Genomic DNA, 19,714 nt, shown 5'->3' with positions numbered 1-19,714 from the left:
TTATATTTTAAGCATATACATTGTATTAAAATTATTACAATAATATATATTTATATATTTTATATAATATCTGTTATTATTATAATATTATTTATTAAAGAAAAATAGTAAACTTATTAAAATTTTTTTTAAAATTCGTGTATAATTTTTTTTTAAAAAGTTTATTTATTCATTTACTTTTATCTATATATCAATAAAAAATGTTGCTTATATATTTTTCTTAAATAATTTTTTCAAATATTAAAGAAACACTTGAATAAATTTTATTCATGATAACAAAAGAAACCAAATAAACATAAAATAAATGGTTTGTTGAAAAAGTTTAAAAAGTTAATCAATATCAATTAAGGAATAAATGAAAATCAAAATGAATAATCAAATTGTTTTAGAATGTATTTATGAACAAAAGAAATGATATCATATTTAAATATTTTTGTTAAATTTATTTTTTTTTATTATCATTAAACTTGGATATATAATTCCATAGTTACAAAAATAAAAATTTCGTGTATAAAATATTTATTACATTTATTAAACTTAAAAAATGAAAATATTTTTTTTTAAAAAATTTTATTCTACACCAAAAAAATATACTACAATATTCTTAAAATATAATTAAGAAAGATAATTTTTGGTTATGTATTTAAAATTACTCATACTTTATACAATAAGTAAAAATTTTATTAATTTAGTTTTTTTTTTAAATTTATGCTTAATAAGATTAATAAACTTTTAAAATATTCAACATAATTAAATAATATAAAATCTTTTATTTATTTAATCAAAGTATAAAAAAAGTTTTTTTTTAATAATTTTTTTTTGTTTTATGTATTTTTAATATTATTATTTTTTCCTTAATATAAAACAATTTAAAAAATTATCTATTTTTCTAATTTTTCAGTTATAATAATAATAACTCTGAAATTTTTTACTGTAAATATATTTTTATGAACTAAAAATATATTTTAACGACATTATTTTTAATAATTGTAGTTTTATTTTTATGAATAATATTTAAAGATAATAAATATTTTTTTTGTTAAAATTTTTTTATAATTAAAAGAAATGTAATAAATTATTATTATCATTGAGTTAATCATGTAATTAATATGACAGATAACTATTAATTTTAGTTACTTAAAATATATATCTCAATGGTAAAAGACAAATTTTTTTGTTTATAAAATATATGGTATTTCAATTACCATTTCTATTGTCTTCAATCTTCATTTAATATTTATATTTTTAATCTATATTACAATAAAGATATAATTAAATTTTTTTTATATCTTTGAAATAAATAAAAAGTTTTAAAAAGTTTTATTTGATAATGTCTTTTTTTGAGAAGAAAAAAGTTTTATTAGTTTGATTAAGTTTAATAATAATATATAATTTTTTTGACTGTAAAATAAATTTTATAAATTAATTATATAAAGTTTAGTACATAGTTTTTATGTAATCACATTTTATTTAATAAATTAAATTATTAAATATAGTTAATTTTATTTTAAAACATACTTCAAGTTGTAAACCACGCATACTAAAATAGTATTTTTTTAAACAAAATTCTAATAGTAAAGTTCATTAAAAAGTTGTAATTTTTACAGTTTATCGGTTATTTGAGATCTTAGAAAATTGTTCCTCGAAAAATGATAAATTTTTTAAATAAATTTTTAATATAAGATAATTTTGGTCAAATGAATAATTTTATCAAATAAAGTATTTAAATGTTCTGCTTTCTAATAAGTGTAATTCAAAATAATTAAAAGATAAACATTTTTATTATATTTATAAAACGTTCAACTTGAAATAAATAATGTAAAATGAAAGATAGATATTTCTATAATAGAATATTAATCAAAAAAATAATTAGTTATTTTTTCAATCCAAAATCTTTTCATTATTTACAAATCATGAAAAAATTATTTTTGATTTTTTTTTGTTTTACATTATTATTTTACATCATACTGTAAAAGTCAAAATTAAAATTATATTCAATAAAATATTTTTAATCTTTTAAAATTAGATATATTTAAATAATGCTTTATTAAAATTTTGATAATTTTTCATAATAATGTAGTTTTGATCATTATTAAATAACTTTTATACTTTTGACAAAGTTTAAAACAATTGAAATATTACAAATATATCATAAAATTCTTTATATATATTAGACTATTTATCACTTGAATTTTTTTAATAAATCCAAAATAATGTTTTTTGATGATATTAGTTTCCTATAATTATTTGTTAGCTAATATTTTATTTGCAATTATCTTTTTTAATATTTATTTTACCTTTTTATAATTTAAATGGTTCTATTAAATAAATGATATATCTTGTCATATTGAGTTGAAGTTTTTATTATTAAGCATTTTTAAGATAAAAAAAATTTAAATGAATATTATTTTTAAAATTGACATTTTTTATTAAGCATTTTATTTAAAATAATAAATTTATTACGAAATGTATTAATAATATTTTGCAAAAATTATTTTAAAACTTATAAAAAAAGCTTAATTAAATTAAAATAAATTATATTTTGGCAATCACTGTTTTCAAAAAAAGTCTTTTATAATTATACTGACTTACTTCAAATAAATGAACTAAAAACAAGAAGTGTTAAATGAACTTTAATGTTTTTATTAAATATTAATATTTAATTTATATACTATTAAATTAATAAAGAAAATAAATATCTTATATTTATTTTTTACCATATTTTATATTAAATTTATTCTATTTTCAAATTAATATTGTAATAGTTTTCTAATTTTAACAAAATAATCAACATTCAATAAGCTTAATTATTAAAAATAAAAGTGATATATGTTAAAATGAAATTATGATGTAATTTTTAACATATTATGGCTTCTTAATCTTCATTTCTTAAAAATAAATTTTTTATTAAAAAGTTTCTTCAATTAAACTATAAATTTTTATGATTAAACATTTTTATCCCTATTAAACTATAGAATTTTTTTTATCCAATGTAATTTATTGCTAATTTTTAAATCCCGCCTCATTTATTTAAAAAAGAAATATTTTAACTTATATATAGCTAACTTTCTTTTAGACTTCTTATTTTTCTCAAAATTGTTTTCTTTTCAATAAAAAATGATTCTTATTGGTATGATAATAATGTTTCTTGAATTTATTTTTGTAATTAATGCTTACGATAGATTTCGAAAAGTACATATCAAAGATGATTATTCATTATATTGGAATCCATTATTAATTCAACAAAAACCACTTGATAACGAAATCAACTATATTAGTAAGTTCATATATATAAACTTTTGTTTTTAAAAAAATAATTAATATTAGAAGAATGTTATGCATTTATTGATAAGAAAGGTATATATGGAACTAAAAGTTCACAGGATAATTTACAAAATAATTGTATAATTTCAATATCTACATTATCATTTGATGAAGATATGTATATAAAGTTTATGGTATCTAATGTTATATGTAAATATTATCCAAATCTTTACATGAATCTTACATTTCCGGAAAATAATAAAAAATTTAAAATTAATTATTGTTCAATGGAAAAAAATACGTTTCCAATATATTACAAAGAAGCTATTTTAGAATATGAGGTTATTGGATTACCAATAAAATTTAAACTTGATTTTATACCTTTTAATCCTGGTAAGATTAAAATACAATATAATTGAAATATTTTTTAGTTTGTGGTAGTAAAATTCAAACTTATCAAATAGGACAAATTATAACATTAAGAAAACCATTAAACTTTCAAAGACCATGTACATTAATTCTTCCCGGAAATTCAGTTTTAAAAATTTTAAATTACAATTTCAATATTAACAATAATGTAAATTGCATTAAATTATATGATGGAAGGGTTTATAATGGTGACATTGATAAAAAAGAAGAAATATGTTCTAATAATATAAGAAAAAATAAAGAAATCAAAAAAATATTTGACATTTCATGTTCACAGGGGGAATTAATTATTGATACATTTTATGACAAATTTAAAAATGTTAAAATGTATGAAGATAATAATTATAATGAAACATCAGTAACATTTATAATAACCAAACTTCCTGAAACTGATTTTAGTTTAGTAAATAGTTTTATATGTTGATTATTAAACATATTTAATTCTTATTATAAATTACAATATGTAATTTTTTTTTTCAATTATAATTAGAACTATAATAATAGAAAAATTATAGCAAAAAAAAAATTTTCTAAACGATCACATTATTTTGGATATCTTAATTATTATTAATATATTTAAGAACCATTTCAATTTTTTGATAATTTTTTTTTGTTAATAATACAAAATTTGTATGTTTAAAAATTTCCTTTATTTTAGGACAAATTATATAAAAAAGAAATTTATATTAATAATAGAAACATTTTAAAATTAAATTATATTTTTGATGTAATTCATGTGTAATAATGTTCTAGTTTTTTTTTAATTGCTAGTACATTTTTTAAGATATCGTATTTTATTTTTTAATAAGATGTAATGTTTAAGAAATGATACTAAATTTACTAGTATTCATTTATTATTTTTTTTGTTTTTTTTTTTTTGAAATTTAATATATTTCATGAATTTTTAATGTAAATAAAATTTTTCAATTGTATTTCTTTATTTTAATACAAATAATTTTTATTGTTTAATAAATATATATATAATTTATATGAATATCTTATTTGAAACAGGTTAGAAAAAAGAAAAAGTTAACAAAAATCAATCATTATAAAATTTCAACTTATCTAAAAATTTATAATTATATAGGTATATCTTACTTAATATATTTTATCTAAAAAGCATTTGAATTTGTAATGAACTAAACAATGATAATGCAATTATATGTTATATAATAATAATATTCAAAGCAGAATTTGTAGGTTGAAAAATTGGTAAGAAGAAGTATTTAAAATAAAGTAAGATAGCATCATTAGTTTATATAACATTCATTGACAACAGTATATATATATATATATATATTTATTTCTAATTTATTTTAGTAAAATTTTTATATAATACACTCTTTCTTTAAAATATTATTAGTATATTATTTGATAGTTAATCTTTACTAATATATAAATTAAACAATATTTTATCTATTGTTTAAATTAATAAAATAAAATTTATTCTTATCAATTTTACTTTATTTTATTTAAATAACATTTTTAGGCAAACCAAAAAAGGTGGTAATATTATGCAATATAAATTTATTATTCAGTATTGATATTATTTCAATTTTAAATTTTATAATTTTTCAATATCCTTTTATGATGCAATATTATACTCTTATTTAATATAAACCATTCCATTAAACTTTCTTTTTGATAAACATGTAGGATATAAATTTTAGTTTTATTTAAAATATATATATTTTTTTTTATTTAGATATGATGTTTGATATTTAATAAATATTTGCTGTTCACCATTTCTAAAAAGGATTTTATACAACTTACTTTTATTTTGAACTTTGGTATAACATGAAACTACAATTTTTTTTATCATAAATAGAAAACATTTGTGATAAAAAAGGATATAATAACAAATGGATATAATAAATAAATATTTTACAAACTTTATTAATATAATTCATGGAAAATAAAACAAATAAACTTTTAATAAAATATTATTTATGGATGGTTTTTATAAAATTATATGTAGAATTTAAAGAATAAATAATTTTTTTTTTATATTTTTCAAATATGGTTGAAAAAAGAAATTTGGTAAATTTTAACACAAATAAATCACATTTTTTTTAACAATTAACTATTGAATGCTGTTTTAAAAAATTTACAATTAAAATGAGAATGTCTGCCCGGTAATATGTACATAAAGAAAATACTATTCTAAGAAATTATATAATTTTTTTAGTATTCAATTAATCACAATATTTTTTTTTAAAGAATAATATCTTTATTTTTTTTTTATTGTAATTATTAAAATATCTTATTTTATTTATTTTTCATGAGTAAGACTTTAGTCGTATATATTTTATAAAATTTTGTTTATTTTTCTTACTTTTACAATTGTTAAACATTTTTTATTTATTTCAAGATGTTTAATCTATATAATAAATTTCATCAGGAAAAAAAAAATATTTTTTTTATTAAAATTTTACAATAAAAAGAAGAAACATATTTATTTTCATGTGAATTGGATTTTATGAATATGATTAAAAAAATGTATATTATTGTATACTTTTATTCATTGTTATACCTCTTTGGGTGATTTTTTCCACTTCGTCTACCATAGCTAAATAGATTGAGTAAAGAATATACAAAAAATGTAGGTCGTTAAAATAAAAATAATTTTGCAAGAGTGATTACATTGAAAAAAAAAATATTTTGTATGAATATATATCCTTATCTTTTATTACGCAGTATATTTTTATCACTATACATGTATTCAAATTATTTAATACTTAAAAGAAATTCTTTTTATACAAAAATATTACATAACATTTGTATTGTCAATTTGTAACCTCCATATATCAATCTAACTGATGAAAATATTCTTTTGTTAATATTACCATAAAAAAAGGAAATATTTTTTTTTGATAAAAAACATAATGTATGATTGAATACTTTTATATAATCAAATTAATATAATAAAAATTTCTTAATGTTATATTTATTTTGGTTTTTAAAATAATAAAAAAGTAATTTTTCAAAATAAATAAATCACCTTTATTTTTATGTAATATTGTTGAGCTCTCATGAATATTAAGTTGTTCAAATTAAGAATAAAATTTTAAAAAGAAATATTATTGATCAAATTTTACTGTAATTTTTTTTGAAATATTATTAAAATACATTTTGTAATATAAATATTTATTCAAAAACTTCTATCAATGATTTAAAAAAGATAGGGCACTAGAGCAGTTGTTAAAAAAAAGTTATCCTTTTTCTAATTTCTTTTTCATTAATATAATTTAAAAAATCTATTTACAACTTTATCATTAAAAAGACGATAAATCAAAATTTATTTTTAACATAATATTATTTAAATTTAGTTTGCAGTTTAAAACTTAGTGTGTTGTTTTTAAGATATTTTATAAAATGAATGTAAAATATTGAACAAATATATATAATAGAACAGTTGTTTTTGATGTTCAATAAATTTTTTCTAAAGTAATTTATATAAAAAATATTTATTTTAGAAATTTAAAATTTATGTAATATAAGTTTTTATTAAAATCACCAGCTGATATAATCATTTTTATCAAATGTTTAGTTTTTAATATTAAACATATATCCATCTAAACTCATTTGTTTACAAATATTTTAATAGAATAAACAAATGATTAGTCATTATATTTTTTAGTTGAATCACCTTAAATAATAAATATAAATTTTTAATCATCATCAAAACATCTATTTTAAAAATATATTATGTCTGTCCATTATTCATTTTTGTTCTTGATATATCTTTATGTTTTTTTTTTTTTTTAAAAAAAAAGGATCAACTTAAAAATATATTTCCATTATTTAAAATATATTTATAATATGTTATATCAATTAATAGTTAAATTATCTAGATATAAATATAGATATTTTGAAACACCTTGTTTCTTTGTAATATATTATACTTTTTATATATTCTGTGTACAATTATATTATAATTTCTTTCAAAACACATACTTTTTAAAAAGAAGGCGTGATTATACATCAAAATTTATTGTTGATAATTTTGATGTATGAGTCACATAAAGACTATCAAGTCACTATAAATATGCACAAAATTATTCTCGACGTAGTTCTAGAAAATTATAGAAAATTAATGTAACCTTTTTAAATGTTATATATATGTATATCCATTTTTACAAAATGATTGATGATATATCTCTATGTCATTCATATAATAATAATAAAAGTATAAATATATCTATCGTTTTAATAAATCTTATTTCATTTAACTAATAATTATTGTTTTTAAGATATATACCATATACAAAAAAAAAATGAAGTTTTATATTACTGTTTTCCTTTGTTTTCTTGGGGTTTCAATACTTATGGCAAAACCTGCTAAAAGATTTGCTGGTTTTGGTGTTACTGGAGTAACTTCTAATTTTGGATGTGTCGTAACTGTATGTAATTTTATTAATTTAATTGTTATTAAAATAATAATTTTAGGGAAAACAATTGTTTATTAATGGACTTTATACACGTGATTTAACTGATTCTGAAATGAGCGAGATGAATGAATATAAACACAATTTAACTAAATTTAAAGAAGCTAAAGAATTAATTAATAAAGAAAGATCTAAACAAGCTAAACAAAAATTAACAGCATTTGCTTTATCTCGTGATGAAAGTTCTAGTGAAACAGGATCTACAACAACATCAAGTGGAAAAGATAATAAAACTACAAATACCCCAATGCCAGAACCACCAAAAAAACCATCATTTTGCACTGAGGAAAGTACAACACAATATATCTTTGATGGATGTAAAGTTCAAGGAAAAAAAGTTTATGTTGGTAATACTTATGCTCGTGATTTGAATGAAACTGAAATTCAAGAATTAAAGGAATTTGATAAAGAAATGTCAAAATATGAAACTTATCTTCAATCAAATCTTCAAAAACAATTAGAAAAAATATTTGGAAACAAATTGTCTTCTCTTTTCTTATCATCAAAGGATATATTTGATGATGATTCAAATTCTGTTTCTGATCAAACTACTACATCAGTACCAAAAACTGATTTTGAGGGAGAAGAAGTTAAAATGCCTACTCCACCAAACTTTTGCACATTTATTTACTAAATCAATTGATTTGTAAATAATTACTTATGTATTTGAAGAAGAATTGACATTTTTTTCACAAACGTAATCGACATTAATAATAACAATTGTTCATATATTATTTTTTTTATTACCATACTTTTTTTTTTTTTTGAATTGTGTATGACAATTATGTATTTTTACACTTTTCATGTGCGGTCGAATAAAGTTATCATCTTAATTATTTTCACTACACTCTTTACATAAATAATATATAATGAAAAAGTTAACTCTTTAATCATAAAAATACACATATTATTTTAATTTTACTTTAATAAATTTTAACAATTACTTAAGTAAAAAAATATTTTAAACTAATCGGATTTTGTAAATATTTACTTTCAAGGACAAAAGAAATATAAAATTACTTTTATAAATATGTATTATATATATGTAGCTTGATAATCTCAAAATGAATCTTAACATAACAAAATTTAATCATTATTGCGCCTATTACTTTTAATCACTTGTATTGGTTAAAATCAACGAAACTTGTAATATGATAAAGACAAACATTTTGAAAGGCAAATGCCAGAAAATGATTAAGAGTATTGAAACTGGAAGATGTGCTAAAGAAAAATTGCTTAACTAGACCTTATCTACATACACCTAATCTTAATTTTAAATAATTTTTAATTTTACACAATATATCATTCTTTTAAATATACTGATTATACTATAATTAATAATATTATATTTTAAAATTATTATATCTTTCTTATCTAATAAAAAAAAATTTTGTACCTCTTAATATTGATTATCTTAAAAAAAAAGATATAAAAATTTCATAAATATATAAAAAGATAATTATTGACTAGCACCTCATAATTTTTACTTTAAAAATATGAACATATATTTATAAGATATTTCAATTATATTGGTATATTATCTTTATAAAAATGTTAAAATAAAAGAAAAATTTATGTTTGTTGTATTTATTTATTTTTAATTTATATTGTTAGATAAATTATATTGTTGTTTTTCAAAAATTTTAATAAAACATATAAATTTTTAGTTATATCAATAAAAAATTAAAAGAATATTTAAATAAATGCCGTCACAAGAAATTTTTTACATATTTATTTTTTACCTATTTTATGATGTAGCAACCAGTCAAAATATTGCTTATGGTAATCAAAAAAATTATCCAATCAATCAAAATTATAATCATAAACCACTTATAAACGTAAAAACAATGTATGATAATCAAAATTACCAACAAAATACCAATCATTATACAAAACAATTGAATCAGTATTCACCTAAAAATATTTATGCAAATCAAAATAATTATTACAATGAAAGGTATAATCAATCAAGAGTAAAATACCCCAATAAAGATATTGATAGATATACTCAAATAAATGATAAAAAGAATATTGAACAAAGACCATATTATCCTAATTATGAAAGAAAAGAAGTAGTAAATAAAAATAACAAAAAGTATTTAACAGAATCAACATTAAAATCAACAAAAATTGAGACATTTTCTGTGAAAGCCGCGAAAGGAAAATTCTTCGTATATACATTACATTCAGGACGATTATTTACAAGAGCAGGTATGTTAAAATAAATCTTATTATTTTAATTCTTTAAGTTGATGTTAAATGGGCTGCTACAATAACAGGAAAACCTGATTTACCACCATGGCTTCATATCTTTCAATCAAAACATAATGCTATTTCATATTTAATTGGGACACCAGTAACTTCAGCAAATTTAGTTTCTTTACATATAATAGCAAGAAAAATAGATACATATGAGACTGGTGAATTTTTTTTAAATATTGAATTAACAGAAGATGTTAGATATAATAATTATACACAACAAATAGCTGAAATTCATATAAGAAATGTTAATGCTGAAAATTTAATATCAAATTCAGGTGGTAAAATTGATGAATTAGAAACAAGTATAAGACAAACATTTAAAGGGAAAGATTTAAATCCTTATATTTTTAATATTGAATCACCATCACCACCAGATGGTAAAGTTTTATCTGTTCTTCGTGATAAACCACTTGGTGCCATTATATATATTGGTACACAAAGAAAATTTCACTCTAATGTTTTCCATTTAATGAAAGGTTTACAAAATAATTTTAAATATTGTAATAATAGTCAAATTATTCCATTCAACAAATATTTTCACAAAAAATTTGACATTAATTGGTGTAAATTTAATATTGTAAGTTTAAAAAATTAAATTTTTTTGTCTTATATTATTTTTAATTTTTAAGAAAAACTCAACAATGCCAAAAAGTTTACATGATCTAGAGATGATAGAGGAAAAAAAATTATATAGAAATGAAACTGTTTTAAAATTAAATGAGTTATCAGGAAAAAAAGAAGAAAGTTCAGAAAAATATACCCCATACTACCATTTTTGGGAGTCTGTTTTGGTAATCATAGATTTTTTTATGATAAAAATAAAAAAAACAATTGTTATTTTTTAGATATTTCCTTTGTTAGCAGTTTTTTGTATATTATTAGTATTACTACTATCAGTTATCTTTTTTGGACGTAGAGAAGGTCAACATTGGCGTGACTATAAAACACCAAAGTATGTAATTTACTTTTTTTTTATTTTTAAATATTTTTTAGAGAACAATTACAAGAATATATGGCTGTTAGAGAATCGCAACAACGTCTTCGTGAACTTTCCGTTCAAAGGCAGATGATGTCAATGGCAGCATCAGTTGATCGTAATGCTGATTTACAATCTGATAATGTAATACCATCTGGAATTGGAACATTCTTACAACCAAAGCACAGAAATACTGATTCCGAAAATTATGATGCTTTATTATCTAATTCATCAAATAACAATCCTAAAATGTACTCATCACAATATTTAAATCAAAAAAAATTAAATGACAAACGTTATCGTTTACCTACGACAATTTCAACAGGAAGTATGTCAAATATGGCATCAATTGGTTCACAAAATCACTCAGATAAAGATTTATTATTTAATAGAAGTACAACAGTAGGAAAGCAAACTGTTGCTGAAGCAGCAAAAGCTACTGGAAGTTCATTACATTTATATAAGAATCCTTTCGATGATATTGATGATGATAAAGACTTTGATCTGAGTACAGATATCAATAATTATGCAGAAATTGAAGAAGATATCAGAAATGAAGCAAAACAAATGAATTATTACAATAAAAAATAATAATAAGGTATTATTTTAGTAAAGCACAAAAATATATTAACTTAGAAAACAAAAAAAATGTTTAACTTTTTTTAAGTAAGAAGAAAAAAAAACAAATAGCATATAATTAGTTGTTTTTAAATAAATTTATTAATAAATTTTTTTATAATAATAAAAGTATTAATTATAGAATCTTTTTTAATTTAAAAAAAAAAGTTACAAAATAAAAATAGCAAAAAAAATTAAAAAAGCAAAATGAAATTTTATTAACTTCATAGTAATAAGATATATTATCATTTAAAAATAATAAAAAGAATTTTAAAAAAATACAAAATTACTATAATATAAATAATGTATTATAAGTAATATTTAAAAAAATATTCAAAATTTTATTATTTTTAAAAAAATAATCTAAATTTGCATTGATATAATATTAGGCACAAAGATAAATAAAATAATAAGCATATTTAATTTTTTAAATATTATTATAATGGTTTAATATAAATATATCGTTATAACCTCCTCATATTATCATTGTTTTTGATATTAAATCATTTGTAAATTGGTATGATTTTTTTATTTTTTTATCTCTTTAAATGTCACTTATAGCGATAGCAATTTAAGATATAAAAAAATTTTTACAATAATTAATAAAGTCTTTTTTTTTTTTTAATTAAAAAAAAACGGAATGATAATACCTGGTTTATGTAAGTATATACCAAGTTATAGAAAAAAAGTTAAGTGAAGATGTGGGGGAAATAATTTACGATATATTATGAGTACACCAGGTTATAATTGTTTTTTTTTAACATGTACCATCTGTACCAATACTTTCAGCATCATCATGATTTTGTAAGTTATCGCTACTACTATTTGTTTTTGTAGGTACTAATGTACTTCTACTAGTTGAGTATGGGCGATTTAAAAGATTTGTTCGACGAGATGCTACAGAAGCACGTAATTGACTGTTGTCACGTTTTAAAGATTCATTAGCCTCATTAACATCATCCAATTCTCTTTGCAAAGCACGTGATTTAGTTTTTTCTCTTGATAATTCTTCTTCAAATTCATCCATTTGTCTACGAAGTTGACGTTGTTTAATATTTGCTCTTTCAGCAACCTCTTTAGCTGCTTCACATGCTTTCCTTTCTTCATCCAATTGAAGTGTTGCTTCAGCTAATCGTTTTTCTAAACGACGTAGTTGTCTGGAAACATTTGCCCTTTCATTAGATTCAGCCAATAACTGTTCATCAAGATATGCTATTTTAGCTTCAAGATTATTAAGTTGATAACGTGATCTAGATTGAGAAGTATTTTCTATTTCAGTTATTTTAGATTTTAATTCTTTATTAACTTTTTCTAGGTTTTGTTTTTCATTTTCAATTTTTTGTGAATGATTACGTTCCATTGATAAATCAGTTGTTAATTGTTCCAATTGAAGTTGTGTTTTTCTTAATTTATCTTGTGCAAGTTCAACATTATTTTGTTCTTCTTCTAAATCTTCTTCAAGTTGAGATATTCTATTTTCAAATCTTCTTTTTTCTTCTGATGTAAAATTACCTCCTTTGTTTTGAAGCTCTTCGAGTTCAGCAATTTCTGCTTCAAGATTTCTCTTAGAAGCAAGAAGATTATTACATTGTTCAATCATTCCCTGATGTTCACTTTCAAACACACGTATTCTACGTTCAGCTTCTTTCAATTGCCCATTAGCATCTTCACGATTTTGTCTAACTTCTTCTAATTCTTGTGACGTGTCACGTAACATCTGTTGAAGTTTCTTAATTTGTCTTCCATAGTCATCTTTCAATTTATTTGATCCTTCTAATTGATGCTCCATTTCAAGAAGCTGTGCTTCTAATTTTTTACGTTGATTACTTCCACTTAATTTATTTCTTCTTTCATTCTCTAATTCTTCCTCTAATTCTCTTATAGTTCTTTGGAGTTGTCTTCGTTTCTCTTCAGCATCTTGTTCCTTACTACTAAGAGTTCTTTCAAATTCTGTTTTCATAGCTTGTAAATTAACATCCCATCTTAAACGAGCATCATCATGATCCTGAACCATATTATCAAGTTCTTCAACTTGTATTTTATAATTTAACAATTCAGCCTCAAGTTGACGTTTAGCTTTCTCTAATTCATGAACATTTTTTCCATAATCATCTTTACTTGATATTAAATCATCTAATTCAAGTTGAAGTTGTTTTTTAATACGCTCACTTGTTTCTAAATCATCTTTAGCAACATCTAATGCCTGTGTTAAAGTTAATATTTTTGTCTCTTTTTCACGACATTCTTGTGCTAATATTTCTTTATCATTTATAGCATTTTGATAATTAACTTTTTCTTCATTTAATTGTTGATCGAATTTACGTTGTTTTTTCTCAATTTCTCTAAGATTAGTACGTACAGATTCAAGTTCAATTGTGACATCTTCCAATTCTTCTTGAATCTTTCTTTTAGATCTCTCAGAACGATCTCTTGCAGCTTCTGCATCACTAGTAGTTTTTTGTGCATTTTCTAACTCTCTCTGATGTTTCTTTTTAAGATCTTCAAATTGTTGTAATGAAACTTCTTCTGCATTCTTTTTATATTCCTGTAACTGTTGTTTTAAATTATTTATTTCACGTTCATTTTGAATTTTATATTGTCTTATTTCTTCTTCTCTTTCACCTGCATTGAATAATTCTTCTTCAAGTTGACGTACACGTGTTTGTAGAGAAAGTTTTTGTTTTGTTTCATCATGTAATGCATCATTAGCTTCTTTAATTTGAAGTTCAAGATTAGTCATTTTTCTTTCCATTAAAGAAACATTTGTTTCGTCACTCTCTTTTTGTTTAGATAAAAGATCATACTCTTGTTGTAGCCTTTGATGCTCCAATACAAGACTATTATTATAACCTTCGAGTTCGTTAAATTTAATTTGTAAATCAGTGTTTATGTTTTCTAAATTTTTTCTTTTTTTTTCAACTTCTTGTTTTTGGTGCATAATAGATTCTAATTCTTCTTGTAATGATTGATTTTGTCTTTCAGCATTACTTTTAGCTTTCTCCATTTGTGAACGAAGTCTACTAACTTGATCAAGTTCATCTCTTAATAAATCTAACTGTTCTTGATGCTGTTGTTTCATTTCATCATGTTTTTCTTTATTTAATTGAGCTTGTTGCTCCAGCTGTTTTTGAAGAAATTGCATCTCTTTATCTTTCTTTTTTTGTATTTCTTGACTGATGGCTGATTTATCTGTTGCTTCAATAAATTCAGTTTTAAGAGTTTCTAATTCATCTGAAAGATCACGTCTAGCACGATCAGCTTTACTACGTGCTTCTTTCTCACTTTCTAAATCATCTTTAAGTTCCTCAATCTGAATTTCATAATCTCTTATTTGTTTTTGAAGATTATTAAAATTATTTAAATCCTCGTCAGATTTTGCTAATATTCTAGCATTTTCTTCAGCTGCCTTAATAAGTTGTTGATTAAGTTCTTCAAGTTTACATCTTTTTTCCTCAATAAATTCTTTATGTTCATGTAATTCATTTTCAAGACGACGTCTTATCTTATCAGTCTCCAAACGATTTTCACGTTCAGTTTTAAGTTCTTGCTCAACATCTTGAAGTTGAATTTCAAGTTTTGACTTTTGTTTTTGGAATGTTTTAGCTTTATCTTCTTCATCAATAAATTTATGACTTAACTGATTTAATTTTTCATCACAAATCTTTTTCTCTTTTACAACTTTTTCATAAGAATCACGGAGTTCAGCAAGTTGTTCTTCTGCTTGTTTCCATTTATTATCAATATTTGACTTATCAATTTGAATCTTTTGTCTTAATTGTTCTTCCTCCTCAAGTTGTTCTTCTAAATCTCTTATAGTTTCTTCTAACTTCTTTTTCTCATTTTCTAAAAATTGAAGTTTTTGTTCTTCTTCTTCACAACGATTACTTAATTCATCATATGCTTGCCTTAACTCTTCATGACGATTTTTTATCATTATAAAACTTTCTTCAATTTCTGCTTTTTCATCAGTTTCTTGTTGGATTTGACTTTGAAGTGATTGTCTTTCTGATAACAATTGTGATTGACGATTCTTTATATCTTCATTTTCACTCATAAGTTTTTCAAGTTTCTCTTGAATTATTTTTAATTCTTCATTTTTAGCTGATATTTCAGCTTCTTTATTTGTTACTTGTAATAAAGGTTTAACTTTTGTAAAAAGTCTCCACCATTGCCAGTTTCTAAGTTTAAGCCAAGATAATCCATTTCTTTGAAGAACTCTAATTGCATTAGATTGTTGTATTCTCATTTGATAACGTTTTTTTGCTAAATATCCACGACATACAGCTTGAAAACGAATAATAAGATCTGTAAGTTTAATATCACGATCCTCTTCTAATTGTGCTAATACACCAGCTCGGAAAAATATTTTTGATTGTCCAATTCTATAAATATTTGGATCAATTTCAAGAGCTTCAATAATCCTTTTAACAGCCTCTTTTCCATCCATAAATCCTTTTGGTATAATATTTGGTGTAAGAATTTCATATCTATGTCTAAAATCTTGGAATGGTATTCTATTTGGAAAACCTTGTCGACAAATTCTAATACCTTCAAGAACACCATTACATCTTAGTTGTTCTAATACAAGTAATGAAGCAACTTTTCCAGGTTTTTTTTCATGATTTGGAATAATACATCTTACAAAATGTGGATCTGTATTTTTTAATGTTGTCATTAATCTTACTAATTGTTCTTTATATACTTGAGAAACTGTTCTAAACATTCCTTTTCTTGTTCTAGCACCAAATGCTGTTTCATTTGTCTCAGCAGCACTCATACCAGCAAATTCAGCATCCTTCCAAATACTAACAACAAAATTATCATTTGAAACTTGCATTAAATTAACTACATTTTCATTTAATGGATCCATATTTTTCATTAACCATTGATCTGCACTATAATCTACACGTCCAGCATAATGAATTATAGCAAAATCACTTTTAGCTCTCATTTCAGGAATAAGGAATTTTTGATGTTTTTCATGATTATGTGTTAATTTAGAAACAAAACTTTTATCAGTTGCCTTTGGAAAAAGACACTCTTCATCAAGAAGTGCTAAAATTCCCATTGGTTTTTCAATAAGATCAATTGTTGGTTGAAGATCTAAACCAAAATCAATGAATGTCCAATTAATTCCTTCTCTTTGATATTCTTCTTGTTCTAAGACAAACATTGTATTATTAAAAAGTTGTTGAAGTTTTTCATTTGTATAATTAATACATATTTGTTCAAAACTATTAATTTGAAATATTTCAAATCCAGCAATATCTAAAATTCCAATAAATGATGCACCTTGCCTTCTTGTTCTATCTAATGATTTATTAATTCTTTGAACTAACCATTTAAACATCCTTTCATAACATGCTTTACTAATAGCTTCAATAGAAAATTCTGCTTGTTCTTTATTTTGTGTTTTATGAACATATTCACGACCAACTTTTATTTTTGGTCTAAGGAGAGCTTTATTAAATTCTTGAAGATTAATTCCTAATAAATGACATACTTTTTGTACAATACTATCATCAGCAAATAATGCTTGGTCAGATTTTTTTTCTTGTATAAATTCAATATTTCCAAATAATAAAACCGCACTAACTATTCTAAATATTGATTCAATTTCATCTTTTTGAAATCCCATTATCTGCATTGATTTTATTGTATTTTGATACTCAGAAGCATCATCAACATTAGGAAGACTAATATAACTATTATTTAAATATCTATACTCATCACATTCAAGTAAAAGAAAATTATTTCTTTCTTGAATTGTAGCACCTTTAAGAAGTTGATAAAAAACATGAAATGAACGTTCATCTAATGCCTGACGACATGTACGTGATTTTTCCAAAAGATAAAATTCAATATTTCCACCAGATATTAATCCAGTTGTATCAAAGTTAATACGTATAAATTTACCAAATCTTGAACTATTATCATTTTTAACTGTTTTACTATTACCAAATGCTTCTAATATTGGATTAGCTTGTAGAAGTTGTTGTTCAAGTTCACCCTTAAAAAAAAAGAATATTTATAAATACTTTATATGTAAATAAATAAAGAGTTAGTGTTAAGAGTTAATATTATGAAAGTAGAGCATTTGTAAAAGAAGCATATTTATTTGAGCATTATTTTTATAAGCTTTTATCATATAAGTGATCATTTAAACTTACAATATTATCTCTTAGCTCAAACTAAAAATAATAAACACCCCAAAAAATTAAAAATATAAATATGAAAAAAATATTTAAAGAAAAAAAAAATAATAATAGTAATTTTTAAAATTAAAGTTAACTAAATTACTTTAAGTATTTAAACAAACCTTTGAAAGTGTACTATCTTTACTGTGTCTTGTTGCTCCAGCAACATGTGCTAAATATTGTATTACTTTTTTAGTATTTTCAGTTTTTCCAGCACCAGATTCTCCAGTACATAAAATAGATTGATCTTCTTGTTCTGATAACATTGATCTATATGCTTCATCAGCAATAGCAAAAATATGTGGTGGCATTAAATTACGTTTTCTTCCTTTATATGTCTCAATAAGGTTATCAGAATATATTGGAAGACGTTTATATGGATTAACAACAACACAAAAAAGTCCAGAATATGTCTATAAAAATTAAAAAAAAAAAATAATTTTTTTAAAAATAATATATAATGTAAATTTACATAAATAAGGTCAGAATAATAACGTTCTTTTAAATTATGTAAAACAGATGCTTCATTTAAGCATGTCAAATCAGCCATATCTTCAACTTTATCAAATTTTGGTGGATTCATCTTTTGACAATCATCTTTACTTAATCTTATCTTTTTATTTGTTTCTAAAATTTCAACAGCTACATCATCACCATGATCCTCAATTATTGAACCAGCAACAAAACCTTCTTTCTCATGTGGTACCCAAACAAGTCGTTTTTTTGCCCATTCTGCTTGCATACTAGGATCATGTACAGCATCACGTTGAACACGTAAACATTTTAAATTTTGTTCCATATTATTAGAAGTAACCATTTTACCATAACTTACCCCATTTTGAGATATATCACCGTTGAGTTTAACACTCATATTTTGCGAGATATTCTTATACAATTAAATACTTTTTAATAATTAATTTTATTAAAAAAACCAAATAACTTCTTGTTATTGACCTAAAAAAAAATAAAGTTTATTGTTTTTAATTTATTTAATACATATAATTTTAAAATTATATATTATTTATTGGTATACGAAATCAATAGAGTATAGTTGTGACATTTTGATGTCAATGAAGAGGTACAATATAAATTTTGCAGGCTGAAAATTTTTTAATACTATATACATTTAAAATTACATTCATTGACTGGATTTTTAAAAAAAAAATATATTTTTATGTGATTCTTATGGTCAAAGATCATTCTATTATTTTATTAATTTAAATTTCTTACTATTTAATATAATATTCAGGATTAATTTAAAGATTTTTTTTTTTAAATTTAAATAACTAATAAAATATTTTTGTAAAAAATTTGTGAATAAATTAAAATATATAAAATTAAAAAAAAAAGTAAATAAAAACAATAGAAATAAATTTTATTATTATTTCTTTATTTTTATAAAACTTGAAATAAATTATAGTATAATAAAATTTGCCATTATATAATAACACATTTACTAATATGGTTAACAAAAAAAATACATTATAAGGATATATACGGCAAGGTCAATGTAACAATTG

The 19,714-nt window shown here is 21.2% G+C and overlaps 4 protein-coding genes across 4 annotated transcripts; 3 read left to right on the top strand and 1 right to left on the bottom strand.

Moving 5' to 3' along the window:
* Nucleotides 1-3,117: 3,117 nt before the first annotated feature.
* On the top strand, nucleotides 3,118-4,117 carry SRAE_X000049800 (Hypothetical protein; the record flags this gene model as incomplete). The annotated part of the gene is made up of 3 exons (XM_024644849.1): nucleotides 3,118-3,277; nucleotides 3,328-3,657; nucleotides 3,696-4,117. The coding sequence occupies 3 exons, from the start codon at nucleotides 3,118-3,120 to the stop codon at nucleotides 4,115-4,117; spliced, it is 912 nt and encodes a 303-aa protein (XP_024510367.1).
* Nucleotides 4,118-7,970: 3,853 nt separating this feature from the next.
* SRAE_X000049700 (Proteinase inhibitor I33, aspin domain-containing protein) lies at nucleotides 7,971-8,775 on the top strand (the record flags this gene model as incomplete). The annotated part of the gene is made up of 2 exons (XM_024644848.1): nucleotides 7,971-8,096; nucleotides 8,143-8,775. The coding sequence occupies 2 exons, from the start codon at nucleotides 7,971-7,973 to the stop codon at nucleotides 8,773-8,775; spliced, it is 759 nt and encodes a 252-aa protein (XP_024510366.1).
* A 1,213-nt stretch (nucleotides 8,776-9,988) lies between these two features.
* On the top strand, nucleotides 9,989-11,970 carry SRAE_X000049600 (Sarcoglycan alphaepsilon family-containing protein; the record flags this gene model as incomplete). Its single annotated transcript, XM_024644847.1, has 5 exons — nucleotides 9,989-10,352; nucleotides 10,391-10,980; nucleotides 11,033-11,194; nucleotides 11,249-11,355; nucleotides 11,397-11,970. 5 exons carry the CDS (start codon nucleotides 9,989-9,991, stop codon nucleotides 11,968-11,970), a joined length of 1,797 nt encoding a protein of 598 aa, XP_024510365.1.
* A 784-nt stretch (nucleotides 11,971-12,754) lies between these two features.
* SRAE_X000049500 (Zipper) lies at nucleotides 12,755-19,065 on the bottom strand (the record flags this gene model as incomplete). Its single annotated transcript, XM_024644846.1, has 3 exons — nucleotides 12,755-18,007; nucleotides 18,317-18,607; nucleotides 18,667-19,065. The coding sequence occupies 3 exons, from the start codon at nucleotides 19,063-19,065 to the stop codon at nucleotides 12,755-12,757; spliced, it is 5,943 nt and encodes a 1,980-aa protein (XP_024510364.1).
* Between the last annotated feature and the right edge of the window lie 649 nt (nucleotides 19,066-19,714).

The sequence above is a fragment of the Strongyloides ratti genome, assembly GCF_001040885.1.
Source record: "Strongyloides ratti genome assembly S_ratti_ED321, chromosome : X".
NCBI lineage: Eukaryota > Metazoa > Nematoda > Chromadorea > Rhabditida > Strongyloididae > Strongyloides > Strongyloides ratti.
Note: the sequence above shows the minus strand (reverse complement) of the source record. Positions and strands in the feature narration are given on the sequence as shown.